The sequence below is a fragment of the Struthio camelus genome, chromosome Z (genome assembly GCF_040807025.1).
Source record: "Struthio camelus isolate bStrCam1 chromosome Z, bStrCam1.hap1, whole genome shotgun sequence".
Lineage (NCBI taxonomy): Eukaryota > Metazoa > Chordata > Aves > Struthioniformes > Struthionidae > Struthio > Struthio camelus.
Window position 1 is genome coordinate 10,474,051 of NC_090982.1, and position 16,663 is coordinate 10,490,713.

Sequence of the window (16,663 nt, forward strand, 5' to 3'; positions counted from 1 at the left end):
AAGAAATGCTGATACAGGGCTGAGAAGGAGACGTGTGCCTTCTCTGGAGCCTGTCTTTCATTTGTGACTCCTTGTGCCCGTTTCAGTCTGCTTATTTTTAAGGACTCAGAAATATCCATCTCTTGTGGCAATCTCCTTGGATACTTCCAAGCAGTGCTCATGAGAGGCTAGGAAGGCTGCTCTACCTACAGTGATCTTGTGCTTATACGGGTTTGGCTTTGGATGAAGCTTGTTAAAACGCCTGTGAGGAGAGGGAAGGGGCAAAGGACTCATGTCATGTTGGACTCTTCCTGGGTGCTGCTGGCCTCCGTGTGCTGTGCGCGGTGGGGTGGAATGAGCTCGGAGGGGGGACTTGTCCAAGTCCAGTGCCCCGTTGAGCCGGAGAAAGACGCTAGGACTCTGGGGGCACATGAGGAGCCAGCTCTGATGCCCGGGGATGTGCGTCGGCTGGTACAGCGAGGTGCCGTGCGGGGAGGTGAGATAACTTGTGGGATAAGCGAAATGGCAGGAATCACAGATTGGGGTTTCCGTGTCTACTTTCTGCCCAACAGTAGTTTCAAATGCCTGTATCCCTTGCTGGTTGTGGGCTCTGGGCTAAGGGAGAGTGGAAACTGGTGGGCATTTTGGAAGAGGAGGGCGGAAGAGCTTGAAAAGCCTGTGGGGTTTGGGTGTGGGTAATAGAAACAAACTCCGAGTGCCTTCTCCTAGCAACGACGACGTAATGCTTTGAGCCCAGACAGGCAGATCAGAGATAACATCTCGTTAGCAGCAGCAACACCCTTTCCCAGTTATGTGTCTCACCTGGTTCAGGAAAAGCTTTTTTTGTGTCCTGAGGCCTTGGAAACCACCCCAAGGACCTAGGAGGAATTTCTGGGCCCAGCTACCTAAAACATTTCGTGTGCCCAGTGGCTTCCAACATTAGCGCAACTTCAGGCTGAATTGTTCTGAAAAAATCTCAGCCAGTGGTCTTGGACATCTTTTCCACGAGCCTCAGAAGTGGTTTCCAGCCTGGTTAGCTTGAAAAATTTTCCACTTGGAGGTGGCCCAGTGAAGAGGAGAAATTTCGTGTTCCTTCTGGCCTTGATCCTCTCCTCTAAGTGCTCTGGATGCTGTTTTGTTCCTCTTTGAATGCTTTGGTGCCTCTACTTCCCTTCTTTTCAAAGACGTTTTCTGACCTATGCTTCTGAAGGTGTGATCATGCCAGACCCCTTTTGGCAGCATCTTCAGCTCTGCATCTAGATGGTGTCTTCACCCTATCCAACCTTTTTCCCATACAGTTGTCAAGGTTAAATCTGAGGCAAATGGGGCCTCCTTGTTTTTAAAAGGATGATAGAGAAAGTTTCAACTCAAATGCTAAATCAAACAAATGAACTCCAATTAAACTTTTCTCTTTCGTCTACCATATACCACTGTTAATACTGACCCCGTACAGTAAGATGTCCAAAATGACCTGCTCTGACACGCTATCGGTAGGAGCGATGCCTGTTGTTGGACAGCTTGGCTTGCAGCATGACTCTTGGTACTGTAATGAAACAGGTTGCTCTGCGGTAGCTATATCTAATTCAGCTATTTTGTCATGGATGTTAAGACTGTTTTATTTTAAATAGCTTAAAATTAAGATGCTGAGTGTTCTGCCCATGCGCTGAAGAGTGGAGGGATAGCTGGGCAAGGACTTCCTCAACATACAACAGAATTGTGCCAGTTTAGGACGTAGTGAAGCCAGCACTGGGTGGGTGTAATTCTGTCGCGTTCTGAACATAGCAGGCTTGCTGCACATGAAATCACAATATTATGAGATTTTACTCTTCCAGCTCTATTAGTCTGTCTCCTATCCAGAACAGGATCAGCTGTAGTTGTGTTGTTGTTGCTAGTTTTCATCTGATCTGTTTGGGAGTCTCCATTGATGGAGATTCATGCCTTCCTCTCTTCTGCTGTTGTGACTATTAGGAAGTTTTACTACTGCCTAGTTGGAGATTTCCCTAATACAGTTAAAGCACGTAATTTTTAACTCTCTGTTCCTACTAGACATGAAAACCAGATGATTCAAATCCTCTCAAGCAGTAACTTTTTCCATGTTGGAAGCTTATTATCATGGCTTCCCTCTATCATCTGCTCTCTGAAGTTTTTCATATTTCTTATCAAGTCACAATTCTTTGATTATTGGTCCTTACTACTCTCCAAGGAATTCTCCTCTGATTTTGTGGCGCCTTTTCTGAAGTGTAATGCCCAGAGCTGAAGTCTTTTGTCTGGTATTTGTCTTGTTGACGCTTGGAAACACAAGCTGAACCAAAGTTCCAGTTCAGGCTGGGGGAGCGGGGCATGAACACTCAGTCCAGGGCTCATCCTCTCTGCGCATTTGTTGCATGTCACAGGCCTCATGTTTCTGTCCTGCAAATACAGATGCTGACAGCTGATGCTACCGTTAAGTATTTCAGCGGAGAGCCAGCCTACCTTTCCTCCCGCTTGCATACTCAGAGCAGAGAACATGCCTGGGAGTGACAGAAAATATATAGAAACCATAAAGGTCATAAATGACAGGAGTGTTCAACCTTTCCTCTCACGCAAACTCAAAGGAAAATTGTCACCCACACTAAGCAAATTGCTGAATCGGGTTGGAGAGCAGAGGAAACACTCTACTTCTGAAATACTTAGGTGCACATAACTCAAGGCTTTTCTTTGATAGATGGGACCTGGTAACTGATAGTTTTGCTTTGCTTGCCTTGGAATTGGAAAATGAGGACTCTTCCTGACAGCCAGCAGTTGAGTAGAGTGAGGTTCTGACTCCCACATCTTCTGGTTTCACCTCCCCTCTCTCACAGCGGAGATCCGCTGTTGCATTTTGTGCGTGTGACAGAATAGGACATGCTGGGCAGCAGATGGTAAGTGCTTTGGAGTTTGCCAGCCCCTTGGGACTAGGAAGGAGCAGAAGGCTGGCATGTACTGAACAGTGTATAATGTAAGTGCTGGGCCTGCTAAGTGGGATTTCCTGTCCCCGCGCTTCTCGGTCAGGTTACATATGCATCTGGCATTTGATCTTGAGGTAGTCCGAATTCTTGCTGGCTCTGCTTCTTTGCAGCACTGCCTGCGAGGGTGCTCCCAGTGCTGCTGGGGACGTGTACGCATGTTCATGGGTGAATGAGGAAAGGTTCAGTTGGCATCTACTTCTCCTTTTCTGGACTGGAGGCTAATCTATAATATTATCTCACCTCCTGGCTCCGCACAATGAGGCTGTGGTTCCCTGGGTGAGCTAGCTGATCTGATCTCATTGCTGCAGAGACTCCTGCTCCCAGTCACGAGGTGTTCCCACCCAATCCCTTTGCCTCCCACCTGGCTCACGTCAGATACTTTTGTGAGCTGAGTCCACTCAGACGGGTTATGTTTTTTGTTTTTTTCCCCAGCTGAATTTTCTGCTCTTTGAGCAAGTGAAAGCAGCTCATGGAGGGGACTGACAAATAGCAGCACACAACTAGGCCAGGAGTGTTTGCTTGGAGAGCTCAGCTCATAGCAGTGTGGAGCCACACCTCAGAGCTGGTATTTCCAGGAGATTAGCGTCCGTCAGTCTTCTTCCGGGCATTCCTCAAGGTACAAGGGAAATAACTTCTTAGTCTGTAAGCCTTCCAGCTGCTGGCAGTAAAGAGAGTAAAAAGCAGGATAAAATGCTGCCAGTGTCTTGAGTTTCCACACCACTAGGGTCGACCTAGCAGCTATGAGTCTTTCACAAAATGCTGCGCACAAGAAGAGAAGGTGCTCTCATTTAGGGCTAGACCATGTGTTGGGGTTTCCTCAAATGTGATTTCCTTTCTCACCTGGTTATTTTATCTATGAGCAAGAGAAATTCATCCACAATTCTCAAATTTCATGTACAATGCAGGCAGGTCTGTCTGCTTGGGATAAGTGGGTAGGTGGGAACATGCTGGCCTACAGAGTAGCGCATGTGCAGTCAACTGGACATGCGTATGCCCATTTGTTTCATCCACAGTTTCCTGGATGGCGGTGTATACGCCTAGAGTAGCTCAACATTCACCTCACAAGACTGCTCCTCAGTGCTGCAGACATCCCTGGACTTCCCAGCCCTCGTTAGGAGCTCATGCCCTCAGCAAGGAGCTCAGACTGTTGCAGTGAAATTTCACAGATGAGTCATGAAAAGCTAACTTTGATGTTAAAGATGGATCCACTCTCTTTAACTCTCTGCTCCTCAGAGGTCGCGTAAGTGTTTCCACCTTCAAGTCTGAGAAGCACAAAAGGACTGAGTAGTCATGTGTTTGAGGTCCTCAGAAATCCCAATGGTTTTCCGAGCACCTTTACACTTGGAACAGACACCCTACCTGCTCTGAGCACCTGGCTGAGAACGGCTCCAGCTTCATTGGCTTCTCTTAATGTATCAGATCCCTCTGCTGACCCAAGGACAGTACGACTTTGTGTCTTAAAAAAAAATAAATCAAAAAAGCCAAGAGAAGATGTTGTAAAGCAGCAGACTTACAGATCATTTCTAGGTTTGTTCCCTTTTGATCCTCCTTGCATGAGCTGTTGGTGACTGTACTTGCTGCATCAGTGATTTAACCTGCCTATACCCAGAGACACTAGGACCAGTTGCAGCCCAGTGTTTCACTAAAGCTTATACACCGTGCTGCGCATTGGAGACATCTGCAGAGGTTTATCTGGTTACTCTCAGGGCCTCACTGTGCTGGGCCAGTGGCCCCAATCTCTACTGCTTACAAGGGAGTGGACCAGACAAAGCTTTCACAGTCAGGTTGCTTGGATTCTAGCAGGACACCTGTTCTTTGCAGATGTGAGAAGTTGCAGCTGTAGTTTGACTTTCTCTGCCTCATTCCGGCTGTGCTCTGGACCTTGGGCAAGAGATGAGGATCCTTTTACTCTTTGATACCGGCTTGAATGAAGGTTGTTCTGCTATGCAGATGAGGTTCTCCGTATGAATCGGGTTTTTCTCTTAAGGCAGTTCATGCTGTGTTCTTCTCCTTTCAGCTCAGAACCAAGCAGCCAGAAATGCCTGTTAAGAGAGTCTTCAGTGGATCTTCTCAAATTAGCAGAATGTCCTTGCTATGTCATTTGCAATTGCATTATCCTTCTGGGAAAAAGGCATAGGAGCTGCCTCCTCTATGCCAGTGGTGAAGAACTGTGAAGCAAATGGATGCATGTTACTCTTTCGTATGTAATATTGTTGGTTGTTTAATGAAATGTTGATGCTCCCAGTGCTAGGACTGCACTGCTTAGCAGACAGAAGCCGCCTAGGAAGAATTTTCCAGCCCCAACAAGCTTGTGGTGTTCATCTGCTCCAACCTGGTGAGCCAAGATCTGAGAAATGCTTGCAGAGATCTCTACATCCTTCTCCAATACCTCTTGGCTGCTTCAGAAAAAAAAATCTTGTTAATATTCTTTGGTGCGAGAGGTGGGAATGATGTCCACAGGGTCCCAGGATTTGGTCTTTAAGAGCTGAGTGAGGGGAAAACAGTGTCATGTATTGGCCAAGCAGGATTTGCTGGACCTTAGGCTCTGCCCATGCTGGATCACCCTGCTCAGACATAGCTGGGCAGAGGACAGAGGCCCTCTCTACTTTGGGGCTAGCCCTCCAGTGCAGTGGGAGAGACAACCACATTAGTCCCACAGTACATGCAGGGCAAGCATATTGCTGTGGGGCTATGCCAACATTTCATTTTTAGGCTTTCTAAAATGCATGAATGTAACACTTTTTTTGGTGGGTGGTAATGCAGGTTTTTGCAATGGAAAAGTGTTCCCGTCTCCTTGACAAAATGTTAGCATATTTTCCCCCTTTTTCTCCCTGTCTTCTCTTTTATGTGATGCTATTTGCTGCCTTGAGAGGGTTTGGAAAGTGACTGCTCCTCCAAACAGTGGTTCTCATGGAATGGGAAAGAAATACGTTGCTACCACTCCCTGTCATAGGAGCAGACAGAAGAGCTGAGAGTGCTGGGCAAGCTCAAGGTTTATTGGGCTGAAAGTCCGCATCAGATGAGTGTGCATCTTGGCATGTTGCCAACTGCATTTTCAGGGCGGTGCAGCAGACATAACAGAGGTTCAAAGGCCCTAAAATCACGGAATCACCAAATGACTGAAGAGACAAGCGCCTCTGGAGATTGTCTAGTGCAGCCCCCCCCCTGCTCAAAGGACGGTCAGCATGAGCAGATTGCCCAAGGCTATATCCGGTTGGGTTTTAAATATTTCCAAGGATGGAGACTCTACAACTTCTCTGGGCAACCTGTTCCAGTGTTTGACCACCCTCATGGTAAAAAAACTTTCAGCAAGCTTAAAATAAATGTCTTCTGCTTTGATGTGTGCCTGTTGCCTCTTGTCCTGTCACTGGGCACCACTAAGAAAAGTCTGGCTCCATCTTATTTACACCCCCCGTCAGGTATTTATACCCCCATGGTATAAGACCTTCCATGACCTTTTCTCTAGGCTGAACAGTCCCAGGTCTCTCAGCTTCTTCTTGTATCAGATGCTCCAGTCTCTTAATCATCTTCATGGGCCTTTGCTGGACTTGCTCCAGTAAATCCGTGTCTCTCTAGTACTGGGGATCCCAGCACTGGACCCAGATGTGGCCTCACCCGCACTGAAAAGATGGGAGGAATTGCCTCCCTTGACCTGCTGGCTATGCCCTTCCTGGTGCAGCCCAGGAGGCTGTTGGCTTTCTTTGCCACAAAGGTGCGTTATTGGCTTATGGTCAGCTTGGTGTCCATCAGCACCTGCAGGTCCTTCTCTGCAAAGCAGCTCTCCAGGCAGTTGGCCCCCAGTCTGTGGTTATTCCTCCCCAGGTGCAGAACTTTACAGTTTCCTTTGTTGAGCTTTCTGTGATTCCTCTCAGCGCAATTCTCCAGCCTGTCGAGGTCTTTCTGAATGGCAGCACAGCTGTCTGGTGTATCAAGCACTCCTTCAGGTTTTGTATCATCTGCAGACTTGCTGAGAGTGGACTCTGTCCCATTGTCAAGGTCATTCATGAAAATGGTAAACAGTATTGGCCCCAGTATCAAACCCCGGTGAACACCGCTAGTGACTGGCCGCCAGCTTGACTTTGTGCTGCTGATCACAACCCTCTGAGTCTGGGAGTTGTCCAGTTTTCAGTCCCCTTCACTATCTGTTTATCTAGCCTATATATATTTTTTTAAAGTGAGGTTGTTACAGGAGAGAGTGTCAAAAGCCTTACTAAAGTAAACAGAAACCACACCCACTGCTCTTCTGTCATCCACCCAGCCATAATTGTAGAGGGCTATCAAGTTTATAAGACATGATTTCCTCTTCATGAATTCATGCTGACTACTCCCAATCACCTGCTTGCCCTTCATATGTTTGGAAATGGCTTCCTAGAGGTTTTCTTCCGTGGCCTTCCCAGGGATTGATGTGAGGCTCACTGGCCTGTAGTTTCCCAGATACTCCTTCTTGGCCTTCTTGAAGATAGGAGAGGCATTGTTTTGCTCTGGTCCTCAGGAACCTCCTCTGATCACCGTGACCTTTCAAAGATAAATGAGAGACGCCTTATGGAGACATGGACTAGCACCCTCTGCAGCTGTGGATGTATCCTGTCAGGGCCACCGGACTTGTGTATGTCCAGTTTGTTTAAATGGTGCCTAACCTGATCTTCCTCCACCAAGGGCAAGTGTTCCTTGCCCTGGACTTTCCTTCTGGTCTCAGGGACCTGGGGTTGCTGAAGCATAGTCTTACCTGTAAAGATGGAGGCAAAGAAGGCATTGAGTACCTCAGTCTTCTTCATGTCCGCTGTGACCAGGGCCCCATTCCCATTCCTCAGTGGACCCACATTTTCCCTTGTCTTCTTTTGGCTGCTGCTGTACCTGCAGAAGCCTGCCTTATTGGCTTCTCATATCTGTGGCCATATTCAGCTGCAGGTGGTCTTTACCTTTCCTAAGCCTGTGCCTGCCAGCTTGGACAGCGTCTCTCTATTCCATCTATATTCCTGTATCCCTTCTTCCACCTTCCTTTTTATGTTGGAATTTAGTCAGGAACTCGTTGTTCTTCCATGCAGGCCTCCTGTTCCCTTTGATTTCCTGCTTGTTGGGGTGGACTGTTGTTGAGGTTGGAGGAGGTTATCCGTGAAAATCAACAAGCCCTCTTCCCTCCACAACTGTATCCCGTTGGCTTCTCCCAAGCAGAACTCAGAGAGGCCAAATTCTGCTCTCCTGAAGTCCAGGACTGTCATCCTGCTTTTTGTCTTCATCCTTCCTCTCAGGATCCTGACCTCCGCCGTCTCATGGTCAGTGACCTGAAGGTTGACCCTGACCTTCACATCCCTGACCAGTTCTTCCTTGTCTGTATATATATGGCCCAGCAGACTGTGTCCCCTCTTTGGCTTACTGCGTTTCAAATACTAGCCGAGGAAAATTGTTGATGAACTACTCTGCCTGCATGGGAGTTGTCTAAAGGTGAGGAGGAACCTCAGATCTGATCCATGATGTTTCCTGTGGTCCATAGGGCCACTTTCATCACATCTCATTTGTCATAATTCCTGTAAAGTCAGCTCTATGTGTCTCTGTTTTGTTCCTGTTAGAGTGCAGCTTGTTTTTACTAGCACAGAGCAGGTGAAAATATGTGATTTGAGGGGGGTGAAGTCCTTTAGTATAGGAAGTTCTGCATGTTTTTCACCTCAGTCACCATCTTGAAGGCTTAAGCAAACATAGCTTATGGCAGACGTTCAAAGGTGGAGTATATTTACCAGCACATCGCGGTTAAACTGAGCTCTGGGGAGTTTTGTGGCTGAGACATATTACTGATTTGAATGCAAACGGTGGTATCATTTTCTTGTTTTGGACTTGATAATCGTAAGTTAGGATCTCTGCCTGCTTTGAATGCCTTTGTGCAGAAATTGATTGGTTTATAACACCAATAAAGTGTTATTTTATATGACGTTATTTGTGAGACTTTATACAGCAAAAAGTTAGCGCTAAGAGATGGGGCCTATGAAAATGTATTTCCTAAATTTACACACTCTTTGTCAGCCATCCCTCTTTGATATGTGTGAGAACAGTTCTATTTTTGGGACATAATTATCTTGCTAGGTGCTCAGAGAACTTCTACTAGTGGCACATTGTACTGGATAGAGGACTAAGGGGACTTCAGTTTGGTTGTGGAGTTGATGTTTACCTTGATAAAGCTGACTACCTAGGTAACCAGTGCAACTCCTCACCCCAGGGTCCTGTGGGCACCAGAAGTTTGGACAGGTTCGAGGGAAGAATGGACCAGCTCATGGCACAGAGAGCCCCAAGGGTTACAAAATACAAGGGTTGCGAATTCCCTTCTGTGACTTGGGAAGTCCTTGAGTTGTTAATGATTAAGCACTAGAAGAGTATTCAGAGGAAGGGAATTGCTTTTTTGTTTGTTTGTTTTTTCTTCCTGGTCACCTCTTTTGCCTCGTGTCTCTGCTATTCTTCTGCACTAGGGATGGCAGTAAAGGAGAGGAAACCTGGAAGAAAACCAAATAATTGTGGGTGGCCAAAACTGAAAGCAAAGGTGGGAATGAAAGTTTTAAGAGTGGGAAAGAAGGACCCTGCAGGGGACGGTGAGCAGAGCCTCCCAGCAGGATTCCACCACGTGGGAATGGGCCTAGGGAGCTGAGGAATGCCCAGGGGCTCTGCCTGGAGCTGTGAGCAAAGGAGGGACCAGACACAGCCCTGCTATTGCCAGGATCTCTGCGTTCAGCTCCCTCTTCATGTTGAAGTGCGAGTCAGTGTGAGTAGGGCCAGGAGGAGGTTGGTGAGAGGGTTCTGCAACTTGGTGGAGCCTTGAATGGGGAGAGGGAGGGGGAAAGTGCAGCCAGAGCTTCAGCAGGAGCTTGGGAAGAGCCAGGAGAGCATACACATACACCAGGGTCTCCCACTTGCCACAGAAAAGCCTGAGCTGGGGGATCCCATGAGCGCACCGGTGCCTGCTGTTCCAGGGAGGATTTTGCAGCTCCCACTGGCCCCTAGAGTCAGTTGTGATGAGCTCCCTGGGACTCCTTGGCCCCTAGCAGTGAGAGGACCTTCCTTCTTGTGCAAGGGTGGGATATGGAGCAAGAAATGAGTGGGGAAAACTATCTGCTTGATGGGGCCTAGAGGGATCAGTTTGATGTGAAATCTGTCAAAATGAAGCGTGGGGACATCTGGGGAGCTCAAAGACCCTAATAGGGTGAGTGGGGGCTGCTCTGCTGCAGGACTTAACCCAAGATAGGAGAGGATTCAGAGTGGTCTTTCCTTCGAGGAGTGGATGGTGGGGAATGCTGCTGGTGAGCTAACTGGGCAGCACCAGCTGCGCCTGGAAGTCTGTGAGCCTGATGAGGCCTGACCATCTTTTGGTGCACTGTGGGAACTCAGTTATCTGGAGATAGAGATGGGGATTGTGCAGCTAGGCTCATACAGGATGGAGCTCCACTTATGGCTACAGGGAATGTGATTGATGAGGGTGGATGGGGAAGGGCTGGGCGGTTAAACTGGTTGCAGTTTCAGGTAGCACCTGATCTGGCTGCTAGGTATGCTACTTTGCTCCATCCTGCTCTTATCTGCATTCTCCCATTGCTGCCTTTGATCCAGTGATGGACAGCCAAGTAGTAGAGCAGGAAGGCATCTCTGGTGATTGAAGTGAACCTTTGACGTGGAGAGGGATTGTCTGTATTACCCATGGTGTTGTGGCAGGCCCTGAGTTAGAATGACTTGAATCCAAGCTGATGAGTTGCCCTGTCTCTGAATCTGTCCTCGCCGGTTTGCCCATTCCAAGGAATTTCCTATGCGAGGTAAATGCGCATGTGTGTTGTGTTCACTTAGAAAAATAGCTGTGACTATCACAGTAATTGTTCACATTTGCACAGTAGTGTAGGTTTAGAAATAATCCTGCTTTTAGGTGCAGTTGGGGCTGGCTGGCAAATGCCTGTGCTGGTGCCCAGTTTGGATCTGAATTATTTGCATTGTTCAAGTGGGATCAAATCCGTGCTTTTTCTTTATTCAGTTTGGCATAGGCTTTTCAAGCCTCAGTGATAGAGGTCACCTTGCAGGAGTAGCTGAGCTACCAAGTGATATCTTTGTTGTGAGGAAGCTGTTTTGGCTAGGTGACGATCTTGCAGGAGCAGAGTATAAAAGAGGAAAGTCCGCTTATCTCTGCCTGGTACAGGAATGCAGGAGATAGATAACATTGTGTTGTTCTTCCAAAACAGATATTTGAGAGCTACTTAAATACAGCGCTGTAAAGAAGTGTTTTGCTCAGCCCAGCTCTTCCCAGCTTCTGTATCTGGGCTACTACTTGGCTCTTCAGGTGTCTCCTCCCAGTAGGGTTCAGAAATAACATCCTGCTCTTTTGCATTGCAATGTGGCATGATGCTTCGGGCCTCACTACAGACCCTTCTAGGAGCAAAAGATACACTGGAGGTTGAGATCTCCTTGCACCTTGTGAGCTGACAAGACACTCCTCTCCCACTCAGCATTTGCAGAGCTACCTTCTCTGGCGTCTGTGTAAGGAGGGGAGTCCTGCTCTTTGCCAGCCCACTGGAAAAAGTTCTCTGAGACTTGGATGGGAGATGTTGAGAAAACCATGCTTTCTCCCTTTGTCTGGCCACAGCCATTTCCTGCCCAGCTGTGCCTTTATTTTGATGCTCTCTGCTCTCCCGGCTGAGAGGAAGGAGCCGAGCTGCATCTCTTCCCTCTAGCCAGTCCAAAATGACGCAAAATGGAAGTCTGTCCAGAGTGTCTCTGCAGGAAGAAATATGGTATTGTGTCTAACAGAAGGGACAGCAGAGGGGCTCAAGAAGCACGAGAAGGGAAATAGATGAACCAACCAGAAGATGGAATAAGGAGGAGGAGGAGAAAATGTGACTGGAGCAGCTGCTACTTTAAGAGAAAAGCAGGGAAAATGACTGTAGCTATAGACCGAGGCCTCTTCTATCTTGCTGCAGTAGCTGAGCAAAGAGCCTGGACCAGGACTGTTGATGGAAACGGGCCTTCAGTGGCCTGTGACTGGTTCCTATGCCACCTTGACATCAGTGGAAGGATATATCTGGGCAGGCTGGATGAAGGCAGTCTGCACTGAGGACCTGTTGGGGGACAAGTATCTTTGTAGTCCCTTCAGTACTTATACACCCACTTATACAACACATTCAGTGTTGGACCTGAATTTATACGTACAAAGCATATGGTGTGTTGGCAGCTCTGATGGAGAACTTCTGGGAGTGCTGCTCTCTTCCGCCTGTGAACATCTTCTTGCAGGCTCCAGAGTTTGCGCGGCCTAATAGCTGAGATCTGTCAGAGCCCTGGCTATGCTGTTCTCGTTAACAGCCAGCTGGAAGTTGGTCTCCTGCTGAGGAACCACAACTTATCTGCTTCAGGGCTTGTGGCATACAAACTGTACATACAGAGACTGGGAAGTGGACTCGGTCTCTGCAGGGGTTTGGGACAATTCCTGTACACAGGCCTGTAGCTTTATGGGCATGCAGGATGTCGCTTCCCTCTGCAGCCACCCTCATTCCAAGAGTGCTCTTGGAGATGCCCTCTGCATGTGTCGGTACTTCTTTTGGGTCACAGGAGGAGTTTTCAGCACTCAAATGAAACTCTTGCCAGTTCTTATATCAAGCCTCCAGAATTCTTCTGTATGCTGCTTTCTGTTGTATGTGGCTTTGCTGCAAAGGAAAGAATTGAATAACAAGATACAGATTTCCTGGTTGCAATTCTAAACGTCTTTCGTCCTTCTAAGGACTTTCACCGGGCCTTTTCTTCGGACCGGTGCTGCCTCTGTGTCTTACAGTCACCTAAAATGAACCTTCTATGTTCAGTGACCCTCAGTACAGTGTATGCAAATCCCAGCCCTGGGTGTACTCAGCATGCCTTTGGATCTTTGATGGTCGCATTTTGAACAGTCTATTCAGTGGAGGAGAAGGCATTGCATAAGTTCAAGCTTTTACAGGCCCTTTCCACCAGAATAATTTGAAGACAACAAAACAAGACTATTTTTTGAACGTCTCATCATGTTCGCTGTAGAAACTGTTGCTTTCATATACCTTTCCTTTCCCGCCTTTTACCTAAGTGATCGGTGCTGTCTTCCTTACCATGACAGTTATCCCAGACTCTACCTGTTTATTTCTGTCCTCTTTTCCCCATCTTGAGTACCTCCTGGGCAGTACCTCTTGGAGCTAACTCCATTTCTGTGTTATTGTGAGGCCCTGTGGATAATTCTGGGGCACTGCTTTAGCTTAGACACCACTCCTTTACCTGCACAGGACTGTGCAGAGTTTCTGTCTTGAGCTTTGGTTGTATTAAAGCTCCTGCTCCTGAGCAGGTTCTTGAGTTGCCCCGAGTTTCAAAGGCATTTCGTTTTCTCAAAACCCCTGCTTAATTTCTCTGGCGAAGGTGTGAGCTTCTTCAGTTGTAAGTCATAGGGTTTCAGTATGGTGTGAGGGCACCATGTCCTTGGTGCCCTCCACCTTCCTCACAGGGGAGTCCATGCTAGAGGTTGACTGGAGTCCTTGTTTTTTCCCCATACATGTAGAGAGCTTGGATCCATGTTGTTGTTTCCTTGGCTGCACTTCTCTGTGCTACCCAAAGGGATGGATATGTTGCTCCCAGGCCTTTTGGTGTCTAGGAGCAACTGGATGAACTTCCAGAGTCCCTCAGAACATGGTCTTGTCCCATCAGGCACGGGATATGCATTTCTCATACCCTGGAAATTCACACCCTGCCCTTGGTCTGCAGGTAAGTCATGTAAATCTCCTCGTGCTGTGGCCACATCATTGCTTAAGTAACATATTTTGGGATTTTACGTGTAATAGTTTGTGTGGATCACAGATCTTTCTCTCTAGGCAAAGTCCCAGGTGGATTCATAGGCAGTGGCTTGCGTGTGCGAAGATACTGAGACATTTCTGTTCAAGTACTCTCCCAGTCTTGAACAGGGCCTTTGCAGCACACTCATGCTTTCTGCATTTTGTTTTCACCCACTTGCCTGAATTTCATCTGAGCATGACTATTTTATTCTTATTTTGCTTACATGAATCCTAGGACTGCTGATTGACAGGGGTCTCTAGTCCCCAGTCCAGGCTCCTGCTTAGAGCTGGATCAGGGAGGCTGTGGCATTGTCTAGCCAAGTGATGGGGATGTCAGTGGAGATTTCCAGGGATTGGGACTTCCACTCTTGCCCCACTCCTGCCCTGGTGACCTATTTTAGAGCTGCACCACACACCTCCCAAACAAGTTTTTCCTAATATCCACGTCTGCTTTGTTTTGGATCAACCTCTCCCCTTATACCAGATGCAATCTGCTGAGGCCGCACCTATTCAAATGGGTTTTCTTCATATTCCTTCCAATATTTTTTCTTTTAATGCTGAGCTTTCTACTCTGACTGGAGTGGTATTGTCAGAGGGACACTGTTCCACTGGGACTGTCTTTGCCAATTGTCTGGAATTTCTGGTCATATCCTACCCTCCTATCCTTTAGGAGATTTGTAGGTGTTTTGAAGTCCGTTCCTGTGACAGCTTAGCCTTAACTTTACAAATTGAGGTGAGAGAGAGTTATCTATTCCTACGTTTACTCCAAACATGTGCATTTAATTCCTTTTATGCTTGCTTACCATTGAAATGTTACAGGTAGTCTGCATGGGACCTCAGCATCCTGCAGTTTGTTCCTGCTCTTCTTATGAATGATATCGCCAAAATGAAGTTTTTCTTTACATGTGGTGACTGCTTTCTGAATTGAGATGCCTGTTGCAGAGAACCCTAGTACCTCCAGAACATAAACTCTCTCCTACCTGAAGAGTGGCTTAGCTAGACGTTCCTTGGAGCCAGGCAAAAATTTCCTGTTGGAAAACTTGTGCTCCTGCTGTTAGAAGTCACTTGCTTCACCCAAACAATATGGTGACTTTTTTCAGTGTGAGTAAACTTAACTACGATATGAGCATGAAGCTGTTTGGAAGCTGTGCACCTCTGGGGCTGTCTGGGAAGATAGCCAGTTTCCTTTTGGCTGTGAACATCCATCCATCTAAGATTGATTTCCCAAGATCACTGCTTTCTTTTTGGAATAACCTTGCATTTCTTTGTCTTTGTTTGGGGTAGGTAGCGGTCACTGTATCAGAGATCTTTTGCACCTAACGATTTCTGCACAAGAGATGTAATCAATTTATGGAAGAATGAAGGGTTAACACAGGTAAAACATGCCCGGGTGAAAATGAGTGACAAAAGGCAGTGTAAAAGCAACCTGTGATGTGCCTGGAGTGATTTTTTTTGCAGGTACGAGTATTTGTTCAAGGTAGGGTTTGCTCAGAGCTGTCCTAGAGCGTTGGGAGGAAGACAGGACTTGTATTATTCAGTCCAACATCTTCCAGTGCAATGTGGGATGTGAGCTTGATGGATCTTTGGTTGTTGGGTGCCTGTAAATCTTCTTTTCAGCTCCCCAGGATGAAGAAATAGAGATTCGTAGGGTTTAATAGCCAGCCTCCTCTTGGGGGAAAGGCAGTGTCAATTTGAAATGTTGTGCCAGAAACACGGACATTTTGCTTTCGAACTGCTTAGTCTCCTTCTTGTCAAGTGGAGCTGAATGATGATGCTGTATCTGGCTTTCTGCCACTATATGTAGATTTTTCTGCAAGAGCTTATCCGTATGAGGGAGTGGTGTGAGATACTGCCTGACTGGGTTTCCTGTCAAACTGGAGTATCACTGTTTTCAGATCCAGCATCACTAATAGTACTGTTCACCAAGTGCACTTCAGATGGACCAATATGGGGCAAAACCAAGCACTGTCCTAGTCTTTGCCCTTCCTCCCAACCGATTCTGTGAGGTGGTGTTTCACGTAACTTTTTTGCCCGTTCTGCACATCCTTTCCTTTGGGCAGTGTGGTCACATCACAGTGCCTTCCATGCAGCTCTCACTGTTTGAGTCTTATGGGAAGAGTGAGAGTTAATAGTCTGAATTACCTTTTCTGTCCAACACTGATGGTTTCCGATTTGAAATCAGTGGTGTCAATTCCATAAAGCTTCCGTGTTCCTTGGGAAGTGATTCTTGTGTTAAGCGTATTTTGTGTATCTCATTTAATTACCATTTAAAGCGCTGTTTGTCAGAGGGCTGTGGTGTGATTATAAACCAGACATGCAGAATGTCATTATTAGTGGGGAAAAAACACAGATGACTGTAACTACTCGTATGATTTGTTGAACTTCTTTTTTCTCTTCATATGAACAAAATTTAGACTCCTCTTTGGGCCTAAGCCACCTGAGGGCTCAGTGAAATGTATGTCCAGACTGGCTTGTTCACTCACCATCTCTCAGCCTTTCCTCCCCCGAGGCATTTTATCTTTTATGCTGCTTCAGCTCTATGGCAGGAGAGCTCTTCCTCATCTTAAGCTTGTTGCCATATGGCCCTGTCCCAGTGATGCGGACTGCTGGCGCGTGTCCCAGCTGGGAGCAGCAGGTGGGCAATGGACAGAGCTGTCTTCTTTCCCTTTTGCTCTCATCTCTGCAAGATGAACAGCAACGAGTGCACAGACAGAGGTCCGGTAGAAAGGGAGAAGATGAGAAGGGGAGAACGTGGGTGGTGACAAGAGAGCAGGGATGAGAGGAGGGTGAGCCCGTGCAGGGGAGAGGGGAACGAGGGTCTGCGAGCAATGCTTGGCCACCGGTGCCCGGGCTGACCTTGGGAAGGGCAAGGTGGTCCTCACAGTGCCGTGCTTGTGCCTCCCC

General features: G+C 47.4%; 1 protein-coding gene across 9 annotated transcripts in view; it reads left to right on the plus strand.

Moving 5' to 3' along the window:
* Positions 1-16,663, plus strand: part of CORO2A (coronin 2A) — a 57,358-nt gene that overhangs the window by 21,800 nt on the left and 18,895 nt on the right. The window contains exon 1 of one of the 9 annotated variants that reach the window (XM_068926791.1): positions 9,369-9,711. The exons of 7 other annotated variants lie outside the window; for them this stretch is intronic. In XM_068926791.1, the coding sequence (XP_068782892.1) occupies positions 9,601-9,711 (111 nt within the window). In that variant the 5' untranslated portion in view covers positions 9,369-9,600. Of the gene's footprint in view, positions 1-9,368; positions 9,712-14,458; positions 15,040-16,663 lie in introns of those variants that run through there. One more of the 9 variants, XM_009675335.2, reaches the window with a different exon arrangement.